At 40.2% G+C, this 19,289-nt stretch overlaps 2 protein-coding genes across 10 annotated transcripts; one reads left to right on the top strand and one right to left on the bottom strand.

Moving 5' to 3' along the window:
- Positions 1-2,142: 2,142 nt before the first annotated feature.
- On the bottom strand, positions 2,143-12,913 carry LOC118707538 (leukocyte elastase inhibitor-like). Its single transcript, XM_036417955.2, has 3 exons — positions 12,908-12,913; positions 12,275-12,286; positions 2,143-3,624 (listed from the first exon to the last, which is right to left on the bottom strand). Exon 3 carries the CDS (start codon positions 3,532-3,534, stop codon positions 2,419-2,421), a length of 1,116 nt encoding a protein of 371 aa, XP_036273848.1. The 5' UTR covers positions 3,535-3,624; positions 12,275-12,286; positions 12,908-12,913; the 3' UTR covers positions 2,143-2,418.
- On the top strand, positions 5,475-18,894 carry LOC118707543 (CCHC-type zinc finger nucleic acid binding protein). 9 transcript variants are annotated; one of them, XM_036417967.2, is made up of 5 exons: positions 5,475-5,629; positions 16,227-16,349; positions 16,477-16,611; positions 16,735-16,936; positions 17,811-18,894. In XM_036417967.2, exons 2-5 carry the CDS (start codon positions 16,247-16,249, stop codon positions 17,926-17,928), a joined length of 558 nt encoding a protein of 185 aa, XP_036273860.1. In that variant the 5' UTR covers positions 5,475-5,629; positions 16,227-16,246; the 3' UTR covers positions 17,929-18,894. The 9 variants fall into 9 exon arrangements, with proteins under 9 accessions (XP_036273860.1, XP_045430914.1, XP_036273856.1 ...); XM_045574958.1 differs by having other exon boundaries at positions 5,475-5,635; positions 16,232-16,349; XM_036417963.2 differs by having other exon boundaries at positions 5,477-5,629; positions 16,227-16,370.
- The last annotated feature ends 395 nt before the right edge of the window (positions 18,895-19,289 follow it).

The following is a 19,289-nucleotide window of genomic DNA, read 5'->3' as shown; positions in this document are numbered from 1 at the left end:
GTCCAGGAGGCAGCAGATCAATGATTCTCTCCCATCGTTGATGCTTCTCTCTATCTCACTCTCCCTTCCTGTCTGAAATCAATAAAAATATATTTTTTAAAAACCCAAATTTGCCAAAACCGGTTTGGCTCAGTGGATAGAGCGTCAGCCTGTGGACTGAAAGGTCCCGGGTTTGATTCTGGTCAAGGGCATGTACCTTAGTTGCGGGCACATCCCCAGTAGGGGGTGTACAAGAGGCAGCTGGTCGATGTTTCTCTCATCGACGTTTCTAGCTCTCTATCCCTCCTCCACTCTGTAAAAAATCAATAAAATATATTTAAAAAAACAAAACAAAACAAAAAAAAAACAAATTTACAGAGGAGGAAAATATAACAGGAATTTTTCTTCAAATACAGTCGGCAGTTTATCTTTTTAGTGGATTGGTGTTTTTTGTTTTTCTTAAACGATGAGTTTTCTTTTTTTAATTTCTTAATTTTATTTTATTGATTTTTTACAGAGAATAAAGGAGAGGGATAGAGAGTTAGAAACATCGTTGAGAGAGAATCATTGATCAGCTACCTCCTGCACAACTCCCACTGGGGCTGTGCCCGCAACCAAGGTACATGCCCTTGACCGGAATTGAACCCGGGACCCCTCAGTTCACAGGCTGACACTCTATCCACTGAGCCAAACCGGTTTTGGCTTTTTTTTCTTTCTTATTTTTAAACGTCTCTGTGAATAGATGTACCCAAAGACATATCCAGGCAGCATGAGTAAATGGAGTTAAATTTCATCGTATCTTCTCTGGAGATAGTCAGACTGCCTCATGATCAGTTTGGTTCTAATAATAATAATCATTATTGAAAAAAAAAATGTCATTAAGACCCCAGCTGGTGTGGGTCAGTGGATAGAGCATTTGTCTGTGAACTGAAGGGTCCCAGGTTCGATTCCAATCAAGGGCACATGCCTAGGTTGTGGCCTCTATCCCTATTGGGGGACTTGCAGGAGGCAGCCGATCTATGATTCTCTCTCATCGTGGATGTTTCTGTCTCTCTCTTCTTCTTCCTTCCTCTCTGAAACCAATAAAATATTTAAAAATAATAATAGTCATTATGGAAAGCTGGATGGCAGGTAGAGAAGAGCCATCTGCTATTACTACTCCCAAAGCCAAGCAGCAAAGATTACATTTCCATTCCTTCTACTTAAATCTTTTAAATCCTATAGAACACTATTTCACAGTCACCCTCATTAAATATATATATTAGGAACATTCATTCTTGAATGGCAAACATTTTATGTAGCTCTATGGTTGGAATTGTAAACAAAAATTAAGCCAGGAAATATTGTGTTTCTTGAGACAATTTTAACTTGTTTTCCTAGTATGGCATGGATGCACCCAAGGTGGACTTCCTACCTAGCCTCTTGCACTTGTTAAAATCAAAGGCAGAGACCAACGTTGAAGATTCCCTGAGCAGATAAAACCAGCTTAGTCATTGATTTAGCTTAATTACCAATCACTGCAAAAACACTACTTTCTCACTGCATGAGCTGCTTTCTAATGGTAAACTCCTACAGCTCATTTGAGTGCCCCTAGTCTATAAACTGTCTTTTTGGCATGTGCACCATAAATTTTTACCAATTACTACTTCAGTGACTCTTTGGTTTTGTTTTGGTTATTTCTGAATCTTTGACGCATTACACTAACTCACTTTGGAAAGCACTACTAAAATGTCTGCAATTATACTATTCCTTATCTCAAGATATTATAAACATTAATCAGTCAGGGAGGGGAAGTCTATAAAGCTATGTAAATTAAATCGATGTTTCTAGCTCTCTCTCTCTCTCTGTAAAAAATAAATTTTATATATATATATATACTTTATTGATTTTTTACAGAGAGGAAGGGAGAAGGATAGAGAGTTAGAAACATCAGTGAGAGAGAGACATCTATCAGCTGCCTCTTGCACACCTCTTACTGGGGATGTGCCCACAACCAAGGTACTACATGCCCTTGACTGAATCGAACTCGGGACCTTTCAGTCCGCAGGCTGATGCTCTATCCACTAAGCCAAACAAGTTTCGGCAATAAAATATATTTTAAAAAATAAAAAATAATAAAAGAGCAGAGGTCTTAAGACTTCAACTTAAAACTTTATTTATTTATTTTTACAGCAGTTTCTTAGTTTACTATACTGCCAAGAATCTACATATCTGCTTGGTGCATTCAAAAGCAATCACTGAATTTTTCAATATAAAGAAAGGAAAATATATACTTATGCCAAAGTTAATGCGTGTAAACAGTCAACAGAGCTGACATTACAAAGGAAGTTAGAGATTTGTTTTGGGATGGTAGATTTGTTGTGGAAGATATATGAAAACTATCACCATTGAAAGGGCCACTGACAAAGTTCTGAGGTTGGCCTTGAATTTCCACAGTCTCTACGGAGAAGAAACTCTGCCTAAGAACAGGATGTTAGTTGAGGGATTGTGTCGAATTAAAAAAATAAATGGATGGTCGGCCATAAAATTTTCTTCTGGCATAAGCATGCAGAAGGTGGCAGCTGCTGCCTCTGTGCCCTCCTCATCTACTTCCACAAAAGACTTGTGGACAATTTTTGATATAAAAAGATCTCTGGCTTTTGACATGCCAGACAGATCAGCCTTGCTAGTAAAGAGATCCTCTATACCCAGGCTGGCCAGGTTAAAGTTGAGGTTGTAGCTCTCTTCCAGCTTGAACCTGGGTAGGTGGACGTTGACATCAAAGGAAGTCAGATTCTCAGGTTTGGTCCACTCATGCAGTTTTTCTAAGGTCAATTGATCTTCGATCTTCTTCAGACCCTCCTCCTCGATGTCATCTGGCAGCAGGATGATCATGCTGAGCTCACCCTCGTAAGGCAGCTCCAGCACCCGGCACTTAAGGTCCTGAATGTAGCCAAATGGGAATTTGCTCTTCTGATACATCATTTTCACTGTTTTTGTCGTTCTCTTATTCAATCTGAAAGGTATATCGATTGTGACCATTTTAACGAATTTTTCCTGCCAGTTTCCTTTGAAATAGACGGCATTAACTAGCACAAGTTTAGTCATATTATCAACCATGCCTACAGCCAACAATTCTGGAATTTTCCCGTCAGTCTGCCCTTTGACCCACTCGTTTATCACCTTTCTTGCATCTTCAGAGACTCGCTGAAAATCTACTCTGCCCAGTTCAGCTCCATACATTTTCTGGGTTGAAGTCAAGAACTCAGGGAGGAACCCACAGTTTTTCTCTCCATATAATCTATTAGCAAGCTTCAGAGTGTAGGGAGCTCCGTGCTTGTAGATATCAGCATTCAGACTCTGAAAACTGGAATGGATCTCCTTAACCCCATCAAAGTGAAGAGTCTTGGACATCTGTGCTGCGGTGGTGCCTCTGGTCCCCAGAAAGACCATGGCCAGCGCTGAGGAAATGCTCATGGGGGAGAAGAAGAGGTTCCCAGAGGGATTGGTGTCCTTCAGGATGTGGAAGAGGTCCAACGCGAACTGGGTGTTGGCCAAGCTCAGCTTCCCCTCCATGGTGAGGCAATCCTGACTCCTCTCAGAGCTTGTTTCCACAGAGATCTGCAAGGAAGAATAGTTGTGCTGGCTGATTCCCAAAGGCCAGGGCTGAGAGAGGGGTAGGCAGCTGGCAGATCCCAGCCTTGGGCAGCCCCCACCAGCTCAGGCCCTAAAAATATTTTTTTAAATGAAATCGTCCATTCCCTCTTTATGTTGACAATCTGCTAAATGATTTACAATGACTAAGTAAGCCCTAGTGATTTGAACCTAGTGATTTAATATCTGACCCTTAATATCTATGCTCTTAGCTACTTTACTGCCTCTTCACAGACATGATTTAACAAGTCACACTACCTTAAGATTGGAAGGATTAAATGAGTTGAAACCAGGGTGAAGAATAAGACAGTCAATAAAGGATAAAATGGACATTGCTGGGATATACCAGCCAACAACATGGGTTGCATACTAATCTCAAGCTGCCTTTTAAGTCTGTATGAGAGACTACAGTAATTGCAGGACCTTCTAAAGTTCAAGAGACTGGAGATGTCACTTCATTGTTGTTCTTTTTTTTTTTTTTAATATATTTTTATTTATTTCAGAGAGGAAGCAAGGAGAGAAACATCAATGATGAGAATCATCATGGGATGCCTCCTGCATGCCCCACTTCGGATAGAGCCCACTACCCTGGCATGTGACCTCCTGGTTTGTAGGTTGATGTCAAACCACTGGGAGACACAGGCTGGGCCTTCCTTTCTTTTTCATTACATGAAAATTATGGAAAATTATGCAATTCTTTAGTTTGCATTGAACAACTTAAGTTGATGTCATAACAGTATCTATGAACATATATAATGAGTGGCCAGATTATTATGATCTCTCAAAGCAGATATATAGATATTAAAGGCCCATGCATGAATTCATGCATGGGAGGATCTGGCCAAACTGGCCAGGGGTTAAGGGACATGGGCGGTTGGCCGGCCTGCCTGCTGGTCAAACTCCTAATCCAGGGCACAATTTGCATATTAGCCTTTTATTATATAGGATATACACTGAGTGGCCAGATTATTATGCGTTCAGAGATCATAATAACCTGGCCACTCGGTGTATACATGCAATCTCTTTCGGAGAAAACACCAATCTAAAGGCACATCAATTCTGATTGTGAAAGCATGGGCTAGATGGATCCCCTAGCACTCACTATTCCACCTTTAGGTCGCAGGGGATGATCATAAAGTTTCTAAACCGGGCACAAGGTTTGTTGGAAGTTCAGTTAAGTCTCAGCGCCATCCTTTCATCATCTTCACACCTTCCCCAAGGCTGGCGCCTTTCCCTCACCAGCCACTTATTTTGGGGCGGGCATATGGGTCCTATAGGGTGAGAGCAGGCAGTTCTTCCGGGCTCTGCCCGGGTTCACACAAACCCTAAAACACATTTCAGGGCCTGCGGCCTTCAGCCCCAGCCTCTGTGACATGACAGACCACTTTCTCCCCCCTCCTCCCAACAATCCCCCCCAAACCGATGTACCAAGAATCGGGGCCTGCCTCTGAAAGCGCGGCCAAGGCAAGGAAGGGTCTAAGGGCCGACCCTCTTTTTCGGAGCCCAAGAAGGGGAAGGCGTTTGTCTCGGTCCCCCGCTCATCACAGACCCGTTCCCTGGCCTCCCTCCTCGCGAGCTAAGGGGGTAGAGAGCGCCGAGGGCGGGCCGCACAGGCCTGTCCCCCTCCTCCCGGCCCGGCGGGGCGTGGAATAAGGGAGAAAACCGCGAGAGGGGCCGCTGACTGGAAAGCCGAGAAATACGGGCCGCGCCCGCGCGCCCGCGAGAAGAACTGACCGACGAGCGCGGAAGATAACAGCCCCGCGCGGCGGCCGCCTCCCGCCCCGAGGCCGGCCTGTCTCCCCGGCGGGAGGCTCTGATTGGCCGCCCGAGCCGTGCGCACTGATTGGCCGCGTGGGCGAGGCGGCGGAGGGCCGTGCGCAGCGGCGTGTGTGGGGCCGTGTGCAGACCAGCGTGTGGCGCAGGCAAGGACCCTCCTGAAAATAAACAGCCGCTGCCTGGCGAGCTGCTCACCTCGGCCTGCCTCTCGTCCTCCGGCGCCGCGGGCCTGCCCTGACGCGGGAAGGTGAGGATCGGGAGCGAGGGGAAGGGGAAAACCGCGCGCGGCGGGCCCGTGTCCGAAGCGGACGGGAAGAGGGCAGGGAGCGGTGAGGCGGCGATGGCGGCCTCACTCGAGAGCCTTTTCCGCTGCTGCGTCAGGCGGGAAACTCGGCTGCCACCGCCGTCTCCGGGCCGAGTTTCCGGCCTCCTGCAGTCGGGGGTACCCTCCCGGCCTCCCTTCCGTCCCGGGAAGCGGGGTCCCCGCGCGTCCTGGCCTCTCTCAGGGCCCAGGCCGCGCCCCAGGCCCTAAGCCTTTACGGCGGATGAGGCCTTGGCTCGTGCGCTCTTGGGACTGAGGCTCCGAGACTTCGAGGGTCTCGGAACGCGGGGCGGAGGGGCGTTTTTGGCGGGAACTTGCTGAAAGGAGGCCTTGTGGTGGGAAAAGGCCCTCGGCGCGGGTGGAGGGGGATGGGGTTGGGTGCTTAATGCAGGCCATGTGCTGGTGTAATGGGCTGGCGGGCCATGTGCCAAGGGTTCGGGATGGGCCTAGGAAAGGGGCCCTGAAGTTCTTGCGTTTTAGGGTGGCAACACTCCGCTGGAAAGGCCTGGACGTCTGGAATTATACTCTCCATACTTGATAGCTTCCCGACTCTTGAATTTTTATAGTCTAGCGTTAATTTTTTACTTGTCTCACATTACCATTCGAAAAGGGGCAGTTAAGGCTCGCTTTCATGAATCGACACTATTTTAAGTTAGAAGGCCCTTAAAGAAGAAGAAAAGAAGTCTCGTTATCAAAGGGGAACAAATCGCCAAACCTCCAAAATCCTAGCATCATTTATTGGATTAATTAAACCGTGACTGTTTAAAAGTGAGACGTGGTTAATTAGCCAGCCTCCCATCTAGATTTTTCCAAATGTGAAAAACCTATTTTAGAAAGGCATCATCGCCCACATTTGGGTCCTCATGTTAATTTTATCGTGGGTACGGATTTTTGCTTGTTGCCACATGTTAGCCACGTGGCCTCAGACACACTGCGTTTCCAAGGAAGTGACATCTGTTCACGGGGGCAGCGGGGGTCTTAGGAAAAGAGAACGTGGCCCATTGTGACTTCAGACAGTGTGTAAATGTCTGTTTTCATTTTTTTGATTTCTTTTAAGGTGAAGAAGGATTAATGACATCGTCTTGCCCCTAAATTTAAAGTTTTTAAAAATCCTTTTTCCCCCTGTTATATATCCCAGTTTTAGAGAGAAACATAATCAGTTAATTTCTGCCTCACTTTCTCTTTAATCAGTTAAATCAACAGCTTTGTTCCTTTTTTGCTTAAGCACCATAAATTGCAAGTTAGGATTTGAGGGTTTTAAAAAAATGTATGAAACGAAGTTCTACCTCTTAGCCCCCCTCCCAAGCAATTATTTTCAAATAATTCTTTAAAAATCACTGATCATGGCTTAATGAAACACCTACAAAATGCCACATACATAGGTGCATGCTGTTTTTAGCTTGTTGAACCTGATTCTTGCTTACAAGGAGCTCTGTGCTGGAATATAAAAGAAGTAACTTATTATAGATCCCAAGAGCTGGAAAAAGAATTTTTCTTTCTAAATTGCAACTCTTGGCAATAGTATTTTTTAAAAAGCTAACCGTATGAGCCAAACCGGTGGAAAATCAAGGGTCAATTATTACACCAGCATTTGAATACCTGGAACAGGCAGAGTGATATATTTTTTAAGATATCATAAATGGTTTTGTATTGTGATATTATGACTCTTCATCTTTTAAAATCTAATAATATGTGGTATGTACATGAGAAGGTACCAAATCAGTGCTTACAAGCAATAGCCACAATTCAACCTCAGGCGTACCTCATTTTATGGCATGTCGCCTTATTCTAGCAGATGTTAACGATTTTTACAAATTGAAAATAAGACCGGTTATGGTTCGTTTGGCTCAGTGGATAGAGCATTGCATTGGCCTGCGGACTGAAGGGTCCCAGGTTAGATTTCTAGTCAAGGGCACATGCCGGGCTTGTGGGCTCCATCCCCAGTGGGGGGCATGCAGGAGGCAGCCTTTCAGTGAGTCTCATAATTGATGTTTTTCTCTCTCTCTCCCTTCCTCTCTGAAATCAATAAAAAACAAACATATATATTAAAAGAAAACAAGACCCTCCAGCAAAAAGATTAAAAGATTTATTGCTGTGATCTCAAACCAAACCTACAATGTATATGAGGTGTTCCTGTAATTGGAAATATAGGTCTGTTAAACACTTGACCACAAAAGAGATTTGCTTTTGCTTTTTTTCCCCTGCAAGAGTGAGAGGGTGTTTTTTTGTTGTTGTTGTTGTTGGTTTTTTTTGTTTTTTAATATTGGCTCCTTTCCTCTTTTTGGCCTCCTGACAGTAAGTGGAGAGCCAGGAGACTGATGCCAAGGCATCTTGGCCTGCTATGTGGAGAACACTCTTTCTCTACCGTCTCACTTAATAGAACTATTCTGGCAGTGTCAGATGCTGTTGCAGTAAGACTGGAGTAAACACCCTTTTCGTGTTGTAAGTAAAAAGCTTCTGGAATAAAATGAGAGCTTGTGGCCACCAAAATTCAAGTTGTAAGCCAGTGGAGTCTGTTAATTAGGAGTATGAGAGTATGGTGCAGTGATTACCTGGTGTCGTTCATAATTGCAAATTAGAGCCTTAATGGGTGAAATCAGGTTGCCGCAAGCCCTGGCTGGGTAGTAGGTTGGTTAGAGCATCATCCCAATAAGCAAGGTTGTGGGTTTGATATCCGGTCAGAGCACATACAAGTATCAACCAATGAATGCATAAATAAGTGGGACAAAAAATTAACTTCTCTCTTTTTGAAATCGATAAATTAAAAAAAAAAAAAAATCCGGTTGCCAGTCTTTGGGTCCCTGGTTGTACTCTTTAAGTTATACCTTGAAGGTTAAGAAAATCTGTCTTGGCTTAAAATTCAGGAAAGCTGTGTCATTGTATACTGTGAATAAACTCATTTATGGCTGTGAATTTTTAAACGAGTTTTGAAATACATTTTAAGTATAGAACTATAGAACAGATGACTGCATTAAAATTTAAGTTAACGTGTTTACAGTTACTTGCTATACAGCAGTAATATGCTGTATAATATTTTTGAAGTAGGGAGTGAATTGTATTCTTATGATAGCATTTTCCTGTACTTTATTACCACTTAACCCTAGCAAAGGACTCTGCAGAAGACTTGAAATGCTGACTTGAGAACTTTTTAGTTAAGAAGGCTTTGGGTAAGTCACTTGGTCTCAGATCTCCAGTTTCTTTGTCAGTAAAATGGAAGCAAGAGTACATAACTTTGTAGGGTTGTGAGGATTATAGATAATATGTTAATTAACCTTTGACTCATAGAAGATATTTATCTTAAAACCCTTCCGGGTTAACGAGGGGCAGACAGCAGTGTATGTAAATATTAATCAAAGTCATGCAGTAAATGCAATAACCAGGATAAGAACATAGAATTGCTCCCAGTATTGTACTCTGATCTCCATTATTCTGGTCAGAATGCAGGTAATATACAATATAACTTCCCTTCAGTTTATCATCTGTAGTTTGATTTTGCTAATAACCTGAAGTGTTCCAGTTGGAATTTATGATATCATTAGAGCATAAAAATGAGTGGGTACCAAAAAAAATAAATGAGTGGGTACATTCATGGGGCTAAAGCTCTGCTATAGTCTAAATGCAGTTTAGGTCAACAATGTTGGATGAGTCAAGGATAACCCTAAGGTGAATATATATAGCTATTTTAGGAAAATCATATAAAAAAAATTAAAGCTAGCCAGATCCCCCACACACAATTTCCTTTTGCTACTTTTTTTTTTTTTTTTTTTTTTTTTTTTTTAATGTAGTGAGTTACTCAGCTCATTGTTAGTCTTGGGCATGTACTGTTATGATTTAAGTAGTTTACTGGCTTTGTTCTTAGAACCAAAAATATGGTTCAATTACTACCGTGTTTCCTCGAAAATAAGACATTCTCCGAAAATAAGACCTACTTACAGGTTTCCTTCTGAGTGAAATATAAGGCATCCCCCAAAAATAAGGCCCCCCGTAGGCTAAACAAGAGATTTGGTCCACTGATTCTGAAAGAAATGGAGTCACAAGAAATTCACCAGGAAATTCAGGAATTGGATTGTTATGATGTTCCAGAAGATGATGACATGATTGTCATTGAATAAATGAGTAAATTCTTGATACTGTAGGATTCACAGCTTGTCTGGTTTGTGTTGACAACTACCGTACCCTATACAGGTAATAAATTTCCTTTATTTTCATTTAACAATAAATGTGTACCGTATCCTTCTTCATGGAAAAATAAGACATCCCCTGAAAATAAGATCTAGCGCATCTTTGGGAGCAAAAATTAATATAAGACACTGTCTTGTTTTCCGGGAAACGGTAACATTAATGAAGACAGATCAGTATAACCATTTGTGTTTTGATACCAATTCTAGGATTTAAATCTTAAAGCTTAGATGAGTGCAAAATCTGTAAAATATTGTAGATCTCTTAGTTTACACTAAGTGAATCTTAGATCTTTTCAAGCAGGATTTTGACTGCCTATAGTACCGTTGCCTGATTGTCCTGTGCTCTTACCATCTTTAGGTGTCATGAAAATGTGACACCCAAAAATGAAAACAGGTAATCTGCTGATAATATGAAGTCATTTATAATTCTCTTTTAAGTTGGGTGTAACTGATTAAATCACATTAAGCCCAAGTAATTTAAAAAGTATATTTTTATTGATTTTCAGAGAGGGAGAGAGTGAAACATCAATGATGAGAAAGAATCATTGATTGACTGCCTCCTGCACCCCCCTACTGTGGATCAAGCCCTCAACCCAGGCATATGCCCTTGACTGGAATCGAATCCAGGATCTTTCATTCCACAGGCTGAAGCTCTATCCAGTGAGCCAAACCCGCTAGGGCTATAATTCTCTTCATTCCATTTTTAAAGTAGACTTGATGAAATGGGAGAGTTGAATATATGCAGAGTTAGCCTGCTCTAAGCCTGCTATATAGTCGTTAGACTGAGTTCTATCTACTTTTAAGCAGTCTAACTTAATTGGGGAAGGAACAGAAAAATTAAGCAGAGGATATAAACCCTTGCAGTTTTTAAAATTTAGAATCTAATAAGCAGTAATTCTCATCACAGAACAGTTTTATCATCCTTTTCCAAATAAGTACAGGAGAAGGGGTCAAGTGCCTGAGGTACCAGAGCAAGCAGATCCTTAAGCGGGGTCATATGTTAAACCAGAGTTAACTATGGTCTCCAATTCTTGCTGTGTAAGGATACATTGGTATAGATACTGCTATGATTTTTAGCAGCAAAAGGGAGAAAATATATGCTATTCTACTGGCTGACAACAGTGAAAATACAGTATTTTATCTTGTAAGTTAGTATGTAGATGTGTTTTGTAGCATTCTGTAAAATATTACCGAGGATGTGAATTCTTGGAAGAGTCTGGGTGGCAAGTTAGGAGTCCTGGTTTGGCTGCTAACTTTTTTTTTAGTAACCTGGAGTGAAAAGTTTCTGTTAACACAGGAGATTTTATTAGATAGTCTGAAATATTCTTGAGTTTAGAGTGGTGGTAGTCTATCCTTAATGGATATCTAATTGAAAAGACATTGTTTCTTTAAACCAGCAATTTTTTAGCTGGCGAATCCTAAGAATTTTTATTTTTATTTATTTATTTATTTAATTATTTATTTATTTCCAAAATATATTTTATTGATTTTGTACAGAGAGGAAGGGAGAGAGATAGTTAGAAACATCAATGAGAGAGAGTCATTGATCAGCTGCCTCTTGCACACCCCCTACTGGGGATATGCCCGCAACCAAGGTACATGCCCTTGACCAGAATCGAACCCGGAACCCTTCAGTCCCCAAGCCGACGCTCTATCCATTGAGCCAAACTGGTCTTGGCAGAATTTTTATATTTTTTATTGATTTCAGAGAGGAAAGGAGAGGGAGAGAAACATCAATGATAAGAATCATTGATTGGCTGTCTCCTGCACCCCCTCTATTGGGGGTCGATCCCAAATCCCAGGCATGTGCCCTTGATGGAATTAAACCCTGGACCCCTCAGTCCCCAAGCTGAAGCTCTATCCACTGAGCCAAACAGCTATTCCCTGAGAATTTTTATTTAAATTTTTAAAATATTTTATTGATTTTTTTACAGAGAGGAAGAGAGAGGGATAGAGAGTTAGAAACATCGATGAGAGAGAATCATCGATCAGCTGCCTCTTGCACATCCCCTACTGGGGATGTGCCCGCAACCATGTTACATGCCCTTGACCGGAATCAAACCTGGGACCCTTCAGTCCGCAGGCTGACGCTCTATCCATTGAGCCAAACCGGTTTCGGCTATTCCCTGAGAATTTTTAAAACATGCAGTACATGTGCCATTGGTTGAAAATCGCTGCTTTAAATTGGTACAGTGACTCTTGATAGCAAAAATTTAGGTATTGTCAGTACTCGGATTGGGTCTAAACAAGAAACACAATTTGTTTCACTTAGCAAATGACTGTTAGGCCTTTCTCACTCACACACTGCAAAAGCAGTTAAAATATTGAGTTATAATTACTAAAGGTTAACCATGGGTGTTGTGACAATTCAATGATGAATTACTTGGTCTCTGCCCTAAAGGAATGTGATAAAAGGCAAATATAGTAGTGCCATCAGACAGATATTAACAAACTGTCCTAGGTCTTAATAGGAAGGAGAGTTCCAGGCTGGGAGATGTCAGATTTTTTTTATAGAGTTGGCATTTAAGTTGGCCCATGCAGGTTGGAAAAGGTTGTGACAGGTGGAGGGGGCAGAGGCAGGACAGTGCAGCAAAATTCTAGCCAAGAGCCGTCAGGCCTTGAGAATCACGAAGCCTGAAGTCTCAGTTCTGTCTTACTTTCCTGCCTCTAGTTTTCCTAAGGAATAGCATGAAATTCTTTAAAGACCTCTTGGCTAAATGCAATTTGTATATGATGATTAGGATAGGAATCTCTCCCTTCCCCTGCCCCCAAGATTAGCAGCATGCCTCTAAACTGGTCACCAACTAGTGGTCTGAGGACCACTGGTGGTCTTGAGGTCTGAAAGGTTGGTGGCTGCTGCTCTAAAACACATTAGGAATCTATTTAATGTTACTAAGTAAGGAAGATAAATCTATCAACAAGGGGCTGAATGGAAATGTAGACCAACTAATTGGCTGTGATTGAGCCAAAGGGGAGAAAAGGCAGGTTGTATTTTATTACATTACCTGAGCCCCACTGGGATGTGCCCTACTGATGATAGGTCTTCGGGTTATTAATGAAATTAATATTTTCTTTACCTTTAAGATTTAGTGGGTTTGTTTATTTTTAATATATTATTGGTTTCAGAGAAGGAGGGGGAGAGAGATAGAAACATCAATGACAAGAGAGAATCATTGCTTGACTGCCTCCTGCATGCCCCCTACTGGGGATCAAGCCCACAACCCAGGCGTGTGCCTTTGACCAGGAATCAGACCTGGGACCCTTACGTCCTTGGGCTGGTGCTCTATCCACTGAGCCAAACTGGGTAGGGAGCTTTTCTTAAACCTTAATTTACGTGAGAATAAAATTTGTTGATGGTAACACAAACATCTAAAACTACTAGTTTCAATGTGTAAAGTTCTGCCTTTGCCACTGAACTGTGCATGTCTGTTTTGCAAAATAGTTTAATTGCAATCTAATTGGAGAAATACTGCTTTTTGTAAAATTGTAGTTCATAGAGAAATCACATTATGACCAACTTTCAATTAGGAAGTAGGGCAGGAGGAAGTAGAGTGTTTTGTTCATCTGAAAGTGTTATTTTAGCTTGTTATTTTAACTAATTGTCTGCTCTCCAAAATACTTCTTTTCATGTCATTTCTTTTTTCTCAATTCATTCTGGATCTGGGTCCCATGAGTGAGAAGAAGAAAAGAGTTCATGAAAAATGTACATATAGGTTAATCGGTTCTTGAGTAGCTTAATTTTTAAAAATATATTTTATTGATTTTGTACAGAGGAAGGGAGAGAGTTAGAAACATTGATGAGAGTCATGGATCAGCTGCCTCTTGCACACCCCCTACTGGGGATATGCCCGCAACCAAAGTACGTGCCCTTGATCGGAATCGAACCGGGACCCTTCAGTCCCCAAGCCGACGCTCTATCCATTGAGCCAAACCGGTTTCGGCGAGTAGCTTAATTTTAATATTTCTGTGTAGAAAACCTAAGGTTTTTATTTTTTTCCTCTTACCCCCCCATAAACCTAAAATTTTAACTACTGACTTTATTCCATTGATAAAAATCTGATGATTCATTATACCATGTTTTATTTGTACTTCACTATTGTGAAATAAACATTATTTTAAAGCAACAGTCTAAAGTGGGGATTGCTCAAACTATCTTTTCTTTAGTTTTAAACAGTTTTTTAAAAATATATATATATATATATTTTTATTATTGATGTCAGAGGAAGGGAAGAGACGGAGAGAGAGAAACATCAATGATGAGAGAGAATCATTGATCAGCTGCCTCCTTCCTGCCCACCTAAACTAGGGATGGAGCCTTCAATTTGTGTATTTGCCTTGACCAGGAATTGAACTGTGACCTTCTGATTCACAGGTTGACTCAACCACCGAGCCACGCCAGCTGGGCCATTTCTTTAATTTTAAAAATGCATGTTGAATTGTCATGTTTTCTAAAAGAAAATATCTTGTTTAAATATTACATTTTAAAATACTTGGGAAATTTCAAATTTCCTGGATTACCTTGTATAATAAGGTAGTGATTGTTTCTGTGCAAGGAACTCATTGAGAGCAATAGGTAAATGTGCTTATTGGTCTGACTATAAATTGGAGATTATAAACTGGTTCATTTTGTAAACTGCAAAATGAAGAAAATAGGAATAAGGGGAGGATGAAGTACCATTTTTTTTGTGATCATTTTTATGTGACATTCATTTTTTCATTCTGACTGTTCTTTCAAGTGGAAATTATTACTTTACATGATTTAGATTGACACCAGTATAAGAAAGCAAATGTAATCTCAAATTTTGCAAAAATACATTTTTAATCTTCACTGGCTGGTTTCTTCTGACTAGAAATGTACATTATGTATCTGAGACAAGTACGAAGATTGTGTGATTTTTTAATAATGACAAGTGGCAAGCGTTGGTAGAAAGATTCCTCTGAAATTTTATGCTGAATCTGATTGCAGAAAGTTAGGATAAGTAGACACTGATTTTTAAAAAAATGACAATGGAAGCTTTTGTAACTCAACATTAGCTTAAATTTTTGGTCACTAGATTCTCTACAATTTGATGAGTCATTTATGCACCATGTACTGACTTGGTGCTTTTATGTGTTTGGATGATTCCACCATCCTGTCCATTTTAATTGAAACAGTATGTTTTGCTAGGTCATGGTGCTAATTATGCTTGGCTTTGAGAGGGTATTTAAAAAACTTGGTGTGCCATTGCTTGACACTGGAATCAAGGGTAAAATGTTTAGATATGGAAATATGGCAATATAAAGGTTACATTATTTTTAGCTAGTTCCTTTTTTAAAAGCCACTATACTAGGAATTTGTCCTGCAACATTCCATTTCTTCCAGGAATAGCCTGTTTATTTTTAGATTGTTATATAAAAAGTATAAAATCCACTTGCTTTGGTAGGAGTTTTGCTTTAAATACAAAATTACAGAAAAATTTGAAAATAGAAAAAATATAAGTGGTCCCAGTTCTTTAGATGATATCAGCATGTTGGTTTACTTCTTTGTTGTTTTTCATATGTATATATGTGTATATATGTATATATGTGTGTATACATATATATACATATATATATATATTTCAGAGAGGAGGGAGAGATAGATACATCAATAATGAGAGCGAATCATTGATCAGCTGCCACCTACAGGCCCCCATCTTTGGGTCAAGCTCTCAACCTGGACATGTGCCCTGACTTGGAATCTTGGAAACGAACCGTGAACTCCTGGTTCATAGGTGACTCAACCACTGAGCACATCAACTGGGCTGTTCTAATATTTTTAACATACTGTACCCTCTATAGAGAAAATATATGTCCTGCATTTTATCTGCTCTGAAGACTCAATCAGGTAGTTGCTAAGGTTATGGAGAGAAATTATTTTTCTTTACCTATTCCTCGCAGAATCTACACTACAACTTCATTGGTTTGGGTTATTCTAATTTTATTACCAGTAAATGACTTCCATTTGCCCAAAATAAAGTTTACTGGCTTATAATCATGAAGATGTGTCCATTAAGTTGGACCTGGAAAGAGGTATTACTAATTGTTTAATGAGTGTTCGTTGGTATACTGAAAATTGCATAATCCTATTTTTTTTTAACAATCGAGTTTTATTAGAATATATAATGTTTTACTTTATTCGCTTTTAATGTATTTCATAATTAGGTGTATAATACCTAAGCATATAGTTGTGTGGTTGTTTTTCTAAGCAATATTTTTTGGCTTTCCCCCCAGAATAGTTATCCAAAAACACACTGAAAGGGGAATAAAAGCTAAAAATAATTTCACGTGGTCAAATGTTCTTATTTTTAATATTTTGAAGATCTAAACTGCAGCCATGAGCAGCAATGAGTGCTTCAAGTGTGGACGATCTGGCCACTGGGCCCGCGAATGCCCTACTGGTGGAGGCCGTGGTCGTGGAATGAGAAGCCGTGGCAGAGGTGGTTTTACCTCGGATAGAGGTATTTTTGTCGAATAAAAATTTTTGGAGTACTAGAATATTCATTAGTATCAAGACTGGTCTAATTCGTTAAAATTTTTGTTTTTGTTTGTTTCTACCCAAAATAGGTTTCCAGTTTGTTTCCTCATCTCTCCCAGACATCTGTTATCGCTGTGGTGAGTCTGGTCACCTTGCCAAGGATTGTGATCTTCAGGAGGATGGTAAGTATTTAACACTTCTTATATTCTTTAGAACTTGGAGAGGTGAGCATGCACAATGCATTGGAAAGATTTTCCACTCTTGAGGTTTCCTATTGTATGAGTTAAAACATAGCAACATTTTGTAAAGGTTTTATAGTCTTGGTCTGCTTCTTTTTCTTATTGTTGAAGCCTGCTATAACTGCGGTAGAGGTGGCCACATTGCCAAGGACTGCAAGGAGCCCAAGAGAGAGCGAGAGCAATGCTGCTACAACTGTGGCAAACCAGGCCATCTGGCTCGTGACTGTGACCATGCAGATGAGCAGAAGTGCTATTCTTGTGGAGAATTTGGACATATTCAAAAAGACTGCACCAAAGTGAAGTGCTATAGGTAAGTTAGAATGTTGCTGCTGGAAATGCTCATTGCAGATACTGTTTTAGACATAACATAAATGGAATGACCTTGTGAATAAGTTCAGTGTTTAAAAATAAGAAGGGTAAAAGCTTTGAGATGTACATACCTGTGAAATCTTAGAAGTTATTTTGCATAAAGAAATAACATCTTGGCCTGTTTTTTTGGTTTTCATGTTGGTTTATACCTTTTGGTAAACATTTTAATTTTGTGGCTTTGCTACACAATTGAGTAGCTTTGTTATCTAATTCCTTCTTGATTTTAGATTAGGGGTTAATGATAAGATTTAGTGTCCTGAAAACAAAAATATGTTGATTCATTTGTCATTGCATTTTGTTCTGCAATGACTTTATTTTATGTATTTCAGAGAGGAAGGGAGGAGAGATATAGAAACATCAATTATGAGAGAGAATCGTTTTTAAAATATATATATATATATTTTATTGATTTTGTACAGAAAGGAAGGGAGATAGATAGTCAGAAACGTCAATGAGAGAGTCATCGATCAGCTGTCTTTTGCACACCCCACACTGGGGATGTGCCCGCAACCAAGGTACATGCCCTTGACCGGAATCAAACCCGGGACCCTTTAGTCTCCAAGCCGACGCTCTATCCATTGAGCCAAACCTGTTTCGGCGAGAAAATCATTGATCAGCTGCCTCCTGCAAGCCCCAAACTGGGTACTGAGTCCACAACCTGGGCATGTGCCCTGACTGGGAATTGAATCCTGACCTCCTAGTTCATAGGTCAACACTCATCCCCTGAGCCACACCAGCCCAGGGTGCAATGACTATTTCTTTAGTACAGTTTTACATTTTCTGAACACCATTGTGAAATTTTTTATTTATTTTAGGTGTGGTGAAACTGGTCATGTAGCCATCAACTGCAGCAAGACAAGTGAAGTCAACTGTTACCGCTGTGGCGAATCAGGGCACCTTGCACGGGAATGCACGATTGAGGCCACAGCTTAATTATTTTCCTTTGTCGCCCCTCCTTTTTCTGATTGATGGTTGTATTATTTTCTCTGAATCCTCTTCACTGGCCAAAGGTTGGCAGATAGAGGCTACTCCCAGGCCAGTGAGCTTTACTTGCCATGTAAAAGGAGGAAAGGGGTGGAAAAAAATCGACTTTCTGCATTTAACTACAAAAAAAGTTTATGTTTAGTTTGGTAGAGGTGTTATGTATAATGCTTTGTTAAAGAACCCCCTTTCCATGCCACTGGTGAATAGGGATTGATGAATGGGAAGAATTGAATCAGACCAGTAAGCCCTCTCTGGGTTTGTTAAATATGTTCCCATGTAGGAGGTAAAAACCAATTTTGGAAGTGTCTGTTAGCTTCCATAAATAACTTTAATTTTAGCATAATGATGGCCTTGGATTGTCTGACCTCAGTAGCTATTAAGTAACATCAAGTAACATCTGTATCAGGCCCTACATAGAACATCCAGTTGAGTGGGAGTAAACAAAATAAAAAGACAAATATGCCTGTTAATGTCTATGGGAGGAAAATCAGAATAAAAGCTTAAATAGGAACAACTTAACAGCATTGATGCTGCATACGCAGATGGTGATGGCAAAGGTTTAGAACACATTTTTTGCAAAGAGTAAATCTAAAACCCAGAGTAAACATCTATGCTTAAAGTAAGCATAATTTGGAGCTATTCAGGAATTGCAGAGAAATGCATTTTCACAGAAATCAAGATGTTATTTTTGTATACTATATCACTTAGACAACTGTGTTTCATTTGATGTAATCAGTTTTTAAAAGTCAGATGGAAAAAGCAACTGAAGTCTTAGAAAATAGAAATGTAATTTTAAACTATCCAATAAAGCTGGAGGAGGAAGGGGAGTTTGACTGAAGTTCTTTTTGTTTCAATTTTCATTGATGTATATAGTACAAAATGCCATATTAAAGAAGGGAATGTGGAGTACTGAAAGCTGACAGTTTGGACTTTTCTTTGTGTATTAACTCAGTCATGTCTTCAGTAATGAAAAAAATAGAAACATAGCTTAACTACCTTGGTGTCCATTTGCAGGGATATAGAGAAGATTTAATTTTCTTTCCTTGCCATTGTAACAGTGCCCTATTTTAGTTCATTGTTGATACTGAACAGTTATAAATACCATTGCTATGTTATAGCATTCCGTATTTTTCCTGAGCTTTGCAAGGATCTGAAATGTTGGATTTCATGTTTTTTCTTTTTCTAAGATCTGATCTAGAGTTGAGATGGACTTAATGAATTCACTTTATGGATGGGTTAACTAGAAGTTTAATTTTCTTAAAAGATGTATAGTGACCAAAAGCCTAGAACCTCAAATGTCCTTTCCACCC

This window comes from Pipistrellus kuhlii, unplaced genomic scaffold (assembly GCF_014108245.1).
Source record: "Pipistrellus kuhlii isolate mPipKuh1 unplaced genomic scaffold, mPipKuh1.p scaffold_m20_p_6, whole genome shotgun sequence".
Lineage (NCBI taxonomy): Eukaryota > Metazoa > Chordata > Mammalia > Chiroptera > Vespertilionidae > Pipistrellus > Pipistrellus kuhlii.
The sequence above is the reverse complement of the archived record's forward strand: the minus strand, read 5'-3'. Positions and strand labels throughout refer to the sequence as shown.

Coding starts and splice junctions, on each gene's coding strand:
- LOC118707538 (XM_036417955.2), bottom strand. CDS start 3,534: ATGGAGGGGAAGCTGAGCTTGGCCAACACCCAGTTCGCGTTGGACCTC.
- LOC118707543 (XM_036417963.2), top strand. CDS start 16,247: ATGAGCAGCAATGAGTGCTTCAAGTGTGGACGATCTGGCCACTGGGCC. Junction 16,612..16,734: donor ATTCTTTAGAACTTGGAGAG/GTGAGCATGCAC, acceptor TTCTTATTGTTG/AAGCCTGCTATAACTGCGGT. Junction 16,937..17,810: donor ACCAAAGTGAAGTGCTATAG/GTAAGTTAGAAT, acceptor TATTTATTTTAG/GTGTGGTGAAACTGGTCATG.